This window comes from Panthera tigris, chromosome B1, assembly GCF_018350195.1.
Source record: "Panthera tigris isolate Pti1 chromosome B1, P.tigris_Pti1_mat1.1, whole genome shotgun sequence".
In the NCBI taxonomy this organism is placed as follows: Eukaryota; Metazoa; Chordata; class Mammalia; order Carnivora; family Felidae; genus Panthera; species Panthera tigris.
In genome coordinates this window covers 146,787,638-146,802,074 of record NC_056663.1, presented here as the reverse complement: position 1 = coordinate 146,802,074, position 14,437 = coordinate 146,787,638, and the positions used below count along the sequence as shown (strand labels likewise).

Here is a 14,437-nt window from a genome sequence, read left to right as displayed (position 1 = left end):
GTTAAACAGGAAGTACTAGGCCTTCTGGTATAGAATGATTCAGGCTTTGCATTTGCAAGGATACTTTACCAGCACAGCTGATGTTTTATCATTTATGGTACTATGATCTTTTGAGAAAACCATAGAAATTTGAAGCATCCATCATTTTAGCTTCCTTTTACTCTCCTAGCCTAGTATTTTAGCAGTTTCTGTGAAACACTTACAGGACTCAAGAGGGGAAACAATGAATTTGGATAATCACCAGATCTGTATAATTCTCTAGCTGTGGGTTCCAAGAAACACACATTTGGAAACATAGCCTGTATTAATGTGTATACACATCTGAAATGTAGTGATGAGTGGGTATGGAATAGAAATTTTTTGTGTGTGAAAATAGTGACTAAATAATGTCCCACTTAATAGTAGCTCAGCCCTTTAACTTCTAATGTGGTATCATAGGTGAATGTGTGAAAAAGTGTCCACAGATTGGAGTGTGTCATAACTTGAACTTGTCTAGTTACAGTGAAAACCTAAAGCATGAGGCTTGGCAAAAATACTTAGGAAAATGAAGAGTATAATAACAAAACGTGAAGAAAACTTTCTATTTGTTTTAAGGCTCAAGGCTGGGATGGTGGCAGGTAATTTCCCTAAGAGCTATTTCTCCCAAAGTTTTCCTCATTCACCTTGTCATCCTTCCAAAAGCCATTTTTGCCCTTTTATTGATATAGACATTTAAAGCATAAATATTTGATTTTATTAAGAGGTGTTCATGTGCTAAAATTACCCAGGATCCTTAAAGAAGTCTGACATGACCATGCAGGCAAGAAGCTTATTCAGTCTTATTCTATGTGTTTTCTAGTTACTCAGTTTCCTCAAGATGTTGCTTGAGTAGAATGAATAAAACATTAAAATTTCATTATTATAGAGAATACTCTTACATTTTTTGTTGCTGAGAGCAAGCTAACCAGTTCTACATTAATCCTAAGAAGCTATGTTGAGGGTGTAGATTCAGATTTGGCTAGTATTTATTAAGCACCATCCAAGTGCCATACATTTTACTAAGGATTTTAATAAACTGTATTTCAATATCTGTTATTATAGTATATATGTATTCAGTCATCACAAACCTTGTGAGGTAGCAGACTTTTTTCCAGGGGTGAAATTTTGCTTTCTTCAGGTCATAAAGCTGATAGTCTCCTTAGTAACCATCTGTTTCAGTTTTACCTGCTATTGTGCTAACAGTTTTTCCTACATTGTCTTATTTAATCTGCACGGTAACCTTATGAGATAAATGGTTTCAAATCCCCCTCCACAAATGAGGGGCCTGTGGTCAAGAGAGTGAGGTGACTTCTTAAGATTATGCGGTGAGGTGGTTTGGGGACAGTTTGTTCCAGAATGTGGTGGAGCCAGAGTTCTAGGCCAGTTTTCTTAGCATTCCTTTCTCTTAACTTGTGATGTGGTGGTGCATGAAGGCAGACAGATCTTTTGAGCCTTGGTGGTTGTTTCTTACTCATAGTTTACTGTGTAGCCTTTGTATATATCCCTGATGTAAAGCAGAGGAGTCATGGGGTAGTTCCTGGGGCGAGGTACTGGAGGATAAAGAAGAAGGACAACCTTACAGGTGCAATTGAAATTTCTTATGCAGGAGGTATACTAACACTGACATGTGGATGTCACCTTTTTTTCCTGCTTGTAGCTCCTGTAGCCTGATCTTTCCGTAGACCTCTCATTAAACATACAGGGGGGAAAAAAAGCCAGCTTAAGATGGAACACTCACAGGCACATTTTTAAATGTCTATTACTAATGGTGTTCATTTCCCCTGTTCCAGAGGATCAGCTAGAATTTGATACACAGGAAGAAGGATCAAGAAGTGAAAATCCAAGGGACATAAAATGACCAACCTGTGAAAACTCCCTGAAACCAAGTGTGGGACACAGACTGTCCCAGTGACAATTGGCTAATTCTAACTGAGCCAGATTCCTAGGGCAAAGAGTTTCTTTGCTGCATAAGCCATGGTGCTGAGCAAATAGTGAAGACAGACAAAGTGCAGTGTGTTTATGATTTTCTATTTGACCTTTTCAGAATCCTGATTAAGGATATTAAGAATTCTGTATGCATAGATCATTCTGCACTTGGTTGCCAAAATACTTGTATTGTATGTATCTGGATCCAAATGGTGAACAGTGGCTCTCACAGAAGACAATTGAAATTGATCATTCTCTCCTCTGTGAGCTTAAAGAAATTTACTTTTAGTCTTATGTATGGACTCTCCTATATTCTGTTAACATGTATTTTTGGAAATGCTTGTTTACATATTTATTTTGAAGTCCTTTTCTTGAAGCAGCTACCTACTAAAATAAGTTGGAAAGGTGTATACTTTTTATTGTCCTTTTGATAGTAGTCTCTGGGATTTTGAGAGGCATGCTTTAATAGCTTGTCTCAGAGGAAAACTGAAAAGATAAAAGGAATTTAGTTGAGCAGAATCGATGTGTATCTAGAACTTGAAAGTAGTCCCTAGAAGTTCAGATTGGAATCCTGGTTTAGCTCACTGGTGGTCTTTATTATGCCATTCATCTCACAAAAAAGGAGGATATCTTGGATATCTTTCTCCCTCACTCTTACTCCTTGTTTTTATGTGGAAAAGTGTTGTACAAAGACCTTCACTCTCTTATGACAGGAAGCTCATAAAATTGCATCAAAGAATCTTGCTCAGGAAGAGGAGTTTCCCAGACACCATCTAAATAGTGCCTGTGATTTCACATAGACTGCTTTCTTCCGAACACTCAGACCAGTCAGACATTTCGGGGTGTGGGGGGGGGCGGTTGAAATTCACATCATCTAACATTGGAGAGTATTATCCCACCTTGAATTCTGTTACCACAAAAATCAAATGCTGGCTAGGAAAAGAAAGAATGCTGAACAAGATTTTGGTATCAGTTCTACTTCTGGTTGACTCTTCTACAGTCCTGGGCAAGAAACCTGGCATACCTTGTTTCAGAGTCCCATTCAACATAAAGCAGGTATAAAAGTATAGCTTGTTTTTTAAATGAACAAATGGAATAATGTAAGAAAATGTACTGTAGGCTTTTTAGAACAAAATAGTGCTAAAAATCTAGGTTTTGTTAACAAAAATGTACTAACATCTTCTTCCTTTTGGGAATGAACTCATGTTTGGTTTTATTGTTTGGGCCAAGCATCCTTTAGCCTATTTTGATTCTTTCTGTAACCTGTACTGAAACAGAATAAGAAAACAGGTTGCATGTGTGTTTTACAAGGAAATAGGGATGACCTAGCAGTAGATTAAAAGTTTAACAATTCTAGAACCTTCAAAGATCAGAATGGATTCCAAAATTGACGAAGACTAGGGCTTTAGCTAAATATTTTCTCCCTTTTACTTGTTTTCATTATTTCATTTCTTTTGCCTTTATCTGCCCTCATTCATTTGGAGTCATTAAATGTTCCCTATTCTAGCCTCATTTATTGACATTAAAAGATATTTTCATTTTATTGAGGTATAGTTGACAAAATTATAATGTATTTAAAGTGTACAAATGATGATTTCATATATGTATACATTATGAAAGGATTCCCACCAAAGTTAATTAATACATCACCTCTCATTTTTATTTTATTTTATTATTTTATTATTATACTTTATTTTATTATTTTATTTTATTTAGATCCTCAGACCTTATTCTTCTTATAACTAGAAGTTTGTATCCTTTTACTGACCTCTTTCTATTTCCCGATCCACCACCCCCTCCAGCCCCCAGCCCCTGGCAACCACCATTTTACTCTCTCTCTTTCTATGAGTTGTATTTACCTTTTATTTTTTATTTTTTTTTAGCTTCTACCTATAACTGACACCATACAGTATTTGTCTTTGGCTGGCTTATTTCACTTAGCATAATGTCTTCCAGGTTCATCCATATTTTTGCAAATGGCAGGATTTCCTTTTTTTTTTTTTTTTTTTTAAGGTTGAATAATAAATAAATATTTTTGAGTTCCTGTTAGTGCTGGACTGGGCAGATTCTGGGAAAAAGCAGTGAACAAGACATGCCCTTTCTGTTATGGATCTTATATTCTAAATTTCAACAATCAAATAAATCTATTTGTTTCTCATTAAGAGCTTATGTTGGTAGGAACTAAAATACGGCAAACTAAAAGGATAGTCTAGGGGCTTGGGGGCAGGAGGGGGCAGGCAAGAGGGGACCAAATAATAGCAATTTGGATGTTAAATGTGATGCTCAAAGACAAAAACCTAAATGTCATTTTACAATATCTCCATAAATTAGGGATATTCTCTCAGTAACGATCTATTTTATAATACATAAAACGTTAGGGGCACCTGGATGCTCAGTCAGTTAGGTATCTGAATCTTGATTTTGGCTCATGCCATGATCTTGCAGTTCTTAGGGTTGAGCCCCGCATCAGGCTCTGCACTGGGCACGGAGCCTGTTTGAGATTCTCTCTCTCTCTCTCTCTCTCTCTCTCTCTCTCTCACTCTCTCTCTCTCTGCCCCTCCCTACTCTCTCTCAAAATAAATAAACAAACATTTTAAACAAAAACCAAAACAAAACAATCAGAGCTCCTGGATAGCTCAGTCAGTTAAGCATCAGACGCTTGGTTTCAGCTCAGGTCATGATCTCATGGTTCCTGAGTTCAAGCCCTGTGTCAGGCTCCTTACTGGGACCCTGCTTGGGATTCTTTCTCTCTCCCTCCCTTTCTCTCTGTCCCTCCCCCACTCACACTCTTTCTCTCAAAATAAATAAGTAAACTTTAAAAAAAAAAACAAAACAAAAAACTCATGTAATAGGAAAAAGGCTTATTTGATAAAAAGTTTTAATTATAGAACACCTTAAATAATATGTTTTAATTTTAGGTTCAAAAATTTTAAAATAATGAAATATTTCCAGGAGGAGGGTTGGTTTAGTAAATAAGTCACATTCCTCAAAAAGCAACCTCTTAATAAATTTACAAATCATGGCAAATTTTGTGATAATAATTTTAAAAATTAGATTAAACATTTATTACCATTATATTTATATAGTTTATTATGTGTTTGAAAGACTTTTTGTTTTCCCACATATTGCAAAGATATACTCTCTCATATGCAGTCTAGATTTTCAAAAATCCCAAATTAGTTAATTCTTAACCAGTGAAAATCTACTTGTGAGATTTGACTGTACATGAAGCCCGTGATCAACTTATTCACTTACTAACATCCATTTTTCCACAAGACAAAATACAGTGAATGCTTTTTTAATAATGGAGAAGATTTCTTTTTCTTTTTTTTTTTGAAACCTGAAACAAATTGTAATAGCATTTCCTTAAATGTTTGCCATTGTTTCTTTTCAGATTAAAGTACAACAGATATGTCTGAATCTTTGCTAATTTTATCTAGGTGAAAGGTGAATACAATTATAATAAAGAAAAATTCATTGTGTTTTATGGTGGTGTTGAAGACATTTTTCGTGCCTGGCCCAGCTTTTTTAGATTTTGAGTTATGAATTTAGGTCATTTTTATGGTAAAAGATTGTCTTTTTCTTACAGTTAATATCTCAATATCTAATGACACTACACTGGCTCCAGAGGATTGGCCAACTGTTTCTTCTACTGACATGGTAAGTGACTTAATATTTCAAACCACTTGTGTATTGTATAATCTAATTATAGTATTCATAACATGATGTCTCCTACCCTTTAGCAACCTGAACATGAACACAACTTCAATAATCAGTGATAGCAGGACAGAAAAAAACACTTTCCTTGCTGTAGTCAGCCTTTTTTTTCTTTTCTTCTCTTCTCTTCTCTTCTCTTCTCTTCTCTTCTCTTCTCTTCTCTTCTCTTCTCTTCTCTTCTCACTCTAGTGAATATTTACTCCTACAGCATGCTTTTTAAACCTTCTTAGGAATTTAACTACTATATCCATTCATTGTCACCTTGAAATACTTTCACAAGGAAAAATGAGAGAAGTCAAAAAAGAGAGCATGGTATCCTCTGTATTTCTAGTATGATTAAAAGTTCTTCTGACTACCAAATGGTGTTGTATTCTCCTCACTAAGGGTGATTGTAGCAGGACATTTCCCCTGTCACTTAGAAAGGACTGTGCCTCTGTCACATGATATCCTTTCCCATGGCTTGTAACCAAGGATCTTTAAAAGACTAGAACTAAGCTTTAAAAATGAGCTGTTTTGCATGGAAGGTCACACACTGGAAGGAGACTTTGTTTTGAAGAAAAAGGGAAAAGTGCTATTTCAGACTTCTAATTGTGTTCCTTCTACGCTGGATATGGAATCTTACCAAAGAATATCAATCTCTCAGTTATAAAGACAGAAACCATAATACCTTGTATTGATAGAGTGCCCATCTCTCAGGAGACCAAAACAGTTCTGCAGATATTATGTAATGAGTGCCCACAACACCCTTTCAAAGATGATGTTTTGTATCTTTCCTGGGCAACTCTCACTTGACCCTGTTTCTCTCTTGTTTTCATATTCTGTGGCTCTCTTGACTTTTTTCCTTACTGTTAAAGCTCTCTCTGATTTCCTCCAAACTTTGCCTCTTTATTTGGGTTTGATTATAAATGTGTGTGTGTGTGTGTGTGTGTGTGTGTGTGTGTGTGTGTGTGTGTGAGAGAGAGAGAGAGACAGAGAGAGAGAGAGAGAGAGAGAGAGAGAGAGAGAGAGAGAGATGTATATATGTTTTAAAAGCCACATGCAGAAAAGAGATCAATTGTCAGTCTTTGAGCCAGCCATCCTATTGCCTAAAATAATTTGATTAAAATACAGAGAAAAACAGTTCCTTCTACACTTTAAATAATTTTAATTAAAGTCTAATTAAAAATTTAAAATATATATAATTAATTAAAACTATGTTAATTTGCAATAAAAATTAATGAAACACTTCCACTGACTTAAAAAGAGATTATTTCCAACTTAATTCTTTTTGTAACTAATCAAGGAAAGCTTTAGAATTAATGAATTTTTAAGCCCTGTCTTTGGGCAAAATTCTGGAGTGACTCTAGTAATTGATATGTAATTATAATAAGATGTCACTATAAGATTTATGGAAAACAAATGGAAGTTGTTGTTGACTTCTGGTATGACTATGATAGAGGATATAAAGGCACAATAGTGATTACAATTGAGCTACCATTTATAGGGCATCTAGTAGAGAGACCAGGTGTCTTATACATATTATAACCATTAACACAAACTACCAGGTGTAATTATGTTCATTTTATAGATGAGAGAAACTGCAGCTTTAGAAGGTAAATCACCTTTTACGGTCTAGGTCACATAGCCATAAATTATTAAAATAAAGATTTCAACTGAAACCTGAGTGGTTTTAAGACCTGTGATATTTCTAGTATGCCATGATACTTCAGTGTTTGCAAGTAGAAATGTTTACCCTTTCAGTTATTACGAATGCTGTATGCTCCAGGGCAATAGTCCCCTTAGTTGCACACCTTAATTAAAATGTTAAGTTGCTATGTTCTCTAGAGAAGAAATTAGGAAAAAATGTGTGTATATGTGTGTATGTATATAATTATGAAGGACAACTTTTATTCTGTCCTTCATTTTTCATTTTCTATCCGTATCAGTGCTTTTAGGTATACTTTGCATAGATACACGCACACATAAACACATACATGCAATTTGTATTTATATGAGATCAGAAATGAATATTAAAGAGGTAATATGATTTATTGTCACCAGCAATAACTACCACTTGTTGAGCACCTACTAGGGGCCAGGCTCTTCATACGACCTGTCTAGAATCCTCACAATAATTTTTAAGTCACTTATGTTACCTGTATTTTATGGATGAAACAGAACCTTAGAAAGGTTAACTGTGCCTATCGTCAGTATACGTAAAATCAGGATTTGAACTCCGGGCTTTCAAATTCCAGAATCTGCCTATTCCCATTACTTGAGGAATCAGAATAGTGTCTCATGTAGAAGGACTTACAGGTGGTGAGTTCTCCTGTCATACTGCCCCTTTTCAAATTCAGGGCTCCACTATTGAATAGGTTGTGGTAACTTCTCATTTTCCCATTTGTAAAATGGTGATGATCATAGTACTTTATCTCAAAGATGCTATAAAAGCCAAGGGAGTAAATAGGCAGGACTTAGCTTAGTGGCTGGTACATACTCATCTCTCCATTCAAGTTAGATATTGTTATTATTCTATTTAGGTATTACAATCATTCCACTAGGCCATGTTGCCGCCGTAACTCAGGTTGGTGGAGAAAAGAAGTTGGATGCCACTGCTCTGACAGGGGACTGGGCCCTCTCTGTGTTTGGCCATGCTAACTCTGCTCAATCTTTCCTGGGACATCTAGTCGTCAAGGATTTAATTTCCTTCTTTTATCCAGCCATAATTATATTATGAAAGCAAGTGCTGTAAAAGTGACATGCCACCCTGGGGCACCAGCAAGGCTCCCTGTCACAAGGCTCAGAGTATACTCTGTCAGAGGAGGGAAGGCATTTTCTCTTCCGCTTCATTAGCATGAAGACAGCTTTTTTTTCTTCATGGTAGTATGGGAGTGTTTTCAGGGGGAAAGAGCAGGAAAAATGGGACATTAGAGCGTTTAGACAGATTGAAGCTCTAGAATAACCATCCCTCAAGATGAAAAGGCAGGTTTTCCATCATTTCTATTCATTGTTGGAATCCTTGTGTCTTTAATTCTTCTCACCTTCACCAGTGTTCCTGTAGATTTATTGGTGGGCATATCCCCTCAGCCTGCAGACAAAATTCTGTTAAAAGTTCCTATAAAACTCTGAGACCAGCCACAGCCTCTCCAACTGTATCAACACAATGAGCCTTAGAGTCGGCTGGCTTCCACTTATCAGCTCTCAGAGGGAGAGACCAGATTCCATAGTCGAACATCAGGGCTTTTCCAGGGAGGTGACTGAATAGATTACTTCTTGTTTTTCACATTAGATTCTTTTTTAAAAATGATTATCAAATTGAGGTATACTTTAAAACATAATGTTCTCACATGTTCAGTGCAAGGAATTTTGATACTTTATATACTCATGTAATCATCACCCAAAACAAGATGCATGTAGAACGTTGCCATTATCCCAGAAAGTCCCATGGGGACTGCTCTGTGTTTTGTTTATGCCTAAGCTTCTGAGCCATGGGAGACCTTTCTTTGCCCAACTGCTCTGCCCCAGCCTTCAGAGGGAAGAAACCTTAGCCCTTTCAGGAGTACCTGAATGCCTCAGTGGGCTTTTTCTCCACTCTTCTGTCCTGCTTCCCATCTTAGGAAGTGGATTTCTTGCATTTGGTAGGAACTCTGTCTAAGGGGTTTCTCTCAGCTCTCCTAACGTCCTACCTTTTTGTACAACCTGTGCACCTTGGCAAAGACGATGAGAAAGTTTGGTGGATGGATGCAGGCTCAGTCTAACACCGAGGGCTCTTGGAATTCTGGTCTGTCACCCCAGTCTACATGTAGCCATTTAAAACTCATTAAAGATTTGGCTTATTTCTCCATACCTCCATCTGTGGTAGATTTATCTTCCACAGGCCACTCTGGCAGGCATATGCAGCCATGGATTTTTTTTCTCTCTTCCAGGAAGGTCTTGTAACTTCTTAGAATTTATTCAAGTTTGTATATTTCCTCATCTCTCTGACAGGTTTTTAAAAACTATGATTTTTTTTTTACCTTATCCAGCTTGGTTGGATAGGTTGGAAGTGACTTTCTTTCTTTCTTTTTTTTTTAAGTTTTTATTTAAATTTTAGTGAGTTAACATGCAGTGTAATATTAGTTTCAGGTGTACAATATAGTGATTCAGCACTTCCATGCATCACCCTGTGCTCATCATGGCAGGTGCATTCCTTAATCCCCATCACCTATTTAACCCGTCCCCCCACCCACCTCCCCTCTGGTGGCCATCAGCTTGTTCTCTATAGCTAAGAGTCTGTTTCTTGGTTTACCTCTCCCTCTTTTTTCCTCTTTTGCTTGTTTGTTTTTGTTTCTTAAATTCCACATATTGAGTGAAATCATATGGTATTTCTCTTTCTCTGACTGACTTATTTTGCTTAACATAATGCTCTATCTCCCTCCATTGTCCCAAATAGCAAGATTTTGTTCCCAAATAGCAAGATTTCGTTCTTTTTTATGTCTGAGTAATACTCCATTGTATATATATACACCACTTCTTTTTTTTTTTTTTTTTAATTTTTTAATATATGAAATTTACTGTCAAATTGGTTTCCATACAACACCCAGTGCTCATCCCAAAAGGTGCCCTCCTCAATACCCATCACCCACCCTGCCCTCCCTCTCACCCTGCCCTCCCTCCCACCCCCCATCAACCCTCAGTTTGTTCTCAGTTTTTAACAGTCTCTAATGCTTTGGCTCTCTCCCACTCTAACCTCTTTTTTTTTTTTTTTTTTTCCTTCCCCTCCCCCATGGGTTTCTGTTATGTTTCTCAGGATCCACATAAGAGTGAAACCATATGGTATCTGTCTTTCTCTGTATGGCTTATTTCACTTAGCATCACACTCTCCAGTTCCATCCATGTTGCTACAAAAGGCCATATTTCATTTTTTCTCATTGCCACGTAGTATTCCATTGTGTATATAAACCACAATTTCTTTATCCATTCATCAGTTGATGGACATTTAGGCTCTTTCCATAATTTGGCTATTGTTGAGAGTGCCGCTATAAACATTGGGGTACAGGTGCCCCTATGCATCAGTACTCCTGTATCCCTTGGATAAATTCCTAGCAGTGCTATTGCTGGGTCATAGGGTAGGTCTATTTTTAATTTTCTGAGGAACCTCCACACTGCTTTCCAGAGCGGCTGCACCAATTTGCATTCCCACCAACAGTGCAAGAGGGTTCCTGTTTCTCCACATCCTCTCCAGCATCTATAGTCTCCTGATTTCTTCATTTTGGCCACTCTGACTGGCGTGAGGTGGTATCTGAGTGTGGTTTTGATTTGTATTTCCCTGATAAGGAGCGACGTTGAACATCTTTTCATGTGCCTGTTGGCCATCCGGATGTCTTCTTTAGAGAAGTGTCTATTCATGTTTTCTGCCCATTTCTTCACTGGGTTATTTGTTTCTCGGGTGTGGAGTTTGATGAGCTCTTTATAGATTTTGGATACTAGCCCTTTGTCCGATGTGTCATTTGCAAATATCTTTTCCCATTCCGTTGGTTGCCTTTTAGTTTTGTTGGTTGTTTCCTTTGCTGTGCAGAAGCTTTTTATCTTCATAAGGTCCCAGTAATTCACTTTTGCTTTTAATTCCCTTGCCTTTGGGGATGTGCCGAGTAAGAGATTGCTACGGCTGAGGTCAGAGAGGTCTTTTCCTGCTTTCTCCTCTAAGGTTTTGATGGTTTCCTGTCTCACATTCAGGTCCTTTATCCATTTTGAGTTTATTTTTGTGAATGGTGTGAGAAAGTGGTCTAGTTTCAACCTTCTGCATGTTGCTGTCCAGTTCTCCCAGCACCATTTGTTAAAGAGACTGTCTTTTTTCCATTGGATGTTCTTTCCTGCTTTGTCAAAGATGAGTTGGCCATACGTTTGTGGGTCTAGTTCTGGGGTTTCTATTCTATTCCATTGGTCTATGTGTCTGTTTTTATGCCAATACCATGCTGTCTTGATGATGACAGCTTTGTAGTAGAGGCTAAAGTCTGGGATTGTGATGCCTCCTGCTTTGGTCTTCTTCTTCAAAATGACTTTGGCTATTCGGGGCCTTTTGTGGTTCCATATGAATTTTAGGATTGCTTGTTCTAGTTTCGAGAAGAATGCTGGTGCAATTTTGATTGGGATTGCATTGAATGTGTAGATAGCTTTGGGTAGTATTGACATTTTGACAATATTTATTCTTCCAATCCATGAGCATGGAATGTCTTTCCATTTCTTTATATCTTCTTCAATTACCTGCATAAGCTTTCTATAGTTTTCAGCATACAGATCTTTTACATCTTTGGTTAGATTTATTCCTAGGTATTTTATGCTACTTGGTGCAATTGTGAATGGGATCAGTTTCTTCATTTGTCTTTCTGTTGCTTCATTGTTAGTGTATAAGAATGCAACTGATTTCTGCACATTGATTTTGTATCCTGCAACTTTGCTGAATTCATGTATCAGTTCTAGCAGACTTTTGGTGGAGTCTATCGGATTTTCCATGTATAATATCATGTCACCTGCAAAAAGCAAAAGCTTGACTTCATCTTTGCCAATTTTGATGCCTTTGATTTCCTTTTGTTGTCTGATTGCTGATGCTAGAACTTCCAGCACTATATTAAACAGCAGCGGTGAGAGTGGGCATCCCTGTCATGTTCCTGATCTCAGGGAAAAAGCTCTCAGTTTTTCCCCGTTGAGGATGATGTTAGCTGTGGGCTTTTCATAAATGGCCTTTATGATCTTTAAGTATGTTCCTTCTATCCCGACTTTCTCAAGGGTTTTTATTAAGAAAGGGTGCTGGATTTTGTCAAAGGCCTTTTCTGCATCGATTGACAGGATCATATGGTTCTTCTCTTTTTTTTTGTTAATGTGATGTATCACGTTGATCGATTTGTGAATGTTGAACCAGCCCTGCATCCCAGGAATGAATCCCACTTGATCATGGTGAATAATTCTTTTTATATGCTGTTGAATTCGATTAGCTAGTATCTTATTAAGAATTTTTGCATCCATATTCATCAGGGATATTGGCCTGTAGTTCTCTTTTTTTACTGGGTCTCTGTCTGGTTTAGGAATCAAAGTAATACTGGCTTCATAGAATGAGTCTGGAAGTTTTCCTTCCCTTTCTATTTCTTGGAATAGCTTGAGAAGGATAGGTATTATCTCTGCTTTAAGTGTCTGGTAGAACTCCCCTGGGAAGCCATCTGGTCCTGGACTCTTATTTGTTGGGAGATTTTTGATAACCGATTCAATTTCTTCGCTGGTTATGGGTCTGTTCAAGCTTTCTATTTCCTCCTGATTGAGTTTTGGAAGAGTGTGGGTGTTTAGAAATTTGTCCATTTCTTCCAGGTTGTCCAATTTGCTGGCATATAATTTTTCATAGTATTCCCTGATAATTGTTTGTATCTCTGAGGGATTGGTTGTAATCATTCCATTTTCATTCATGATTTTATCTATTTGGGTCATCTCCCTTTTCTTTTTGAGAAGCCTGGCTAGAGGTTTGTCAATTTTTTTTATTTTTTCAAAAAACCAACTCTTGGTTTCGTTGATCTGCTCTACAGTTTTTTTAGATTCTATATTGTTTATTTCTGCTCTGATCTTTATTATTTCTCTTCTTCTGCTGGGTTTAGGCTGCCTTTGCTGTTCTGCTTCTATTTCCTTTAGGTGTGCTGTTAGATTTTGTATTTGGGATTTTTCTTGTTTCTTGAGATAGGCCTGGATTGCAATGTATTTTCCTCTCAGGACTGCCTTCGCTGCATCCCAAAGCGTTTGGATTGTTGTATTTTCATTTTCGTTTGTTTCCATATATGTTTTAATTTCTTCTCTAATTGCCTGGTTGACCCACTCATTCTTTAGTAGGGTGTTCTTTAACCTCCATGCTTTTGGAGGTTTTCCAGACTTTTTCCTGTGGTTGATTTCAAGCTTCATAGCATTGTGGTCTGAAAGTATGCATGGTATAATTTCAATTCTTGTAAACTTATGAAGGGCTGTTTTGTGACCCAGTATATGATCTATCTTGGAGAATGTTCCATGTGCACTCGAGAAGAAAGTCTATTCTGTTGCTTTGGGATGCAGAGTTCTAAATATATCTGTCAAGTCCATCTGATCCAATGTATCATTCAGGGCCCTTGTTTCTTTATTGACTGTGTGTCTAGATGATCTATCCATTTCTGTAAGTGGGGTGTTAAAGTCCCCTGCAATGACCACATTCTTATCAATAAGGTTGCTTATGTTTATGAGTAATTGTTTTATATATCTGGGGGCTCGGGTATTTGGCGCATAGACATTTATAATAGTTAGCTCTTCCTGGTGGATAGACCCTGTGATTATTATATAATGCCCTTCTTCATCTCTTGTTACAGCCTTTAATTTAAAGTCTAGTTTGTCTGATATAAGTATGGCTACTCCAGCTTTCTTTTGGCTTCCAGGAGCATGATAAATAGTTCTCCATCCCCTCACTCTCAATCTAAAGGTGTCCTCAGATCTAAAATGAGTCTCTTGTAGACAGCAAATAGATGGGTCTTGTTTTTTTATCCATTCTGATACCCTATGTCTTTTAGTTGGCGCATTTAATCCATTTACATTCAGTGTTATTATAGAAAGATATGGGTTTAGAGTCATTGTGATGTCTGTATGTTTTATGCTTGTAGTGATGTCTCTGGTACTTTGTCTCACAGGATCCCCCTTAGGATCTCTTGTAGGGCTGGTTTCGTGGTGACGAATTCCTTCAGTTTTTGTTTGTTTGGGAAGACCTTTATCTCTCCTTCTATTCTAAATGACAGACTTGCTGGATAAAGGATTCTCGGCT

The 14,437-nt window shown here is 37.3% G+C and overlaps 1 protein-coding gene across 1 annotated transcript in view; it reads left to right on the top strand.

Moving 5' to 3' along the window:
- Positions 1-14,437, top strand: part of SLC4A4 (solute carrier family 4 member 4) — a 356,758-nt gene that overhangs the window by 276,878 nt on the left and 65,443 nt on the right. The window contains exon 15 of the mRNA XM_042984402.1: positions 5,534-5,604. Within this exon, the coding sequence (XP_042840336.1) occupies positions 5,534-5,604 (71 nt within the window). The remainder of the gene's footprint in view (positions 1-5,533; positions 5,605-14,437) is intronic.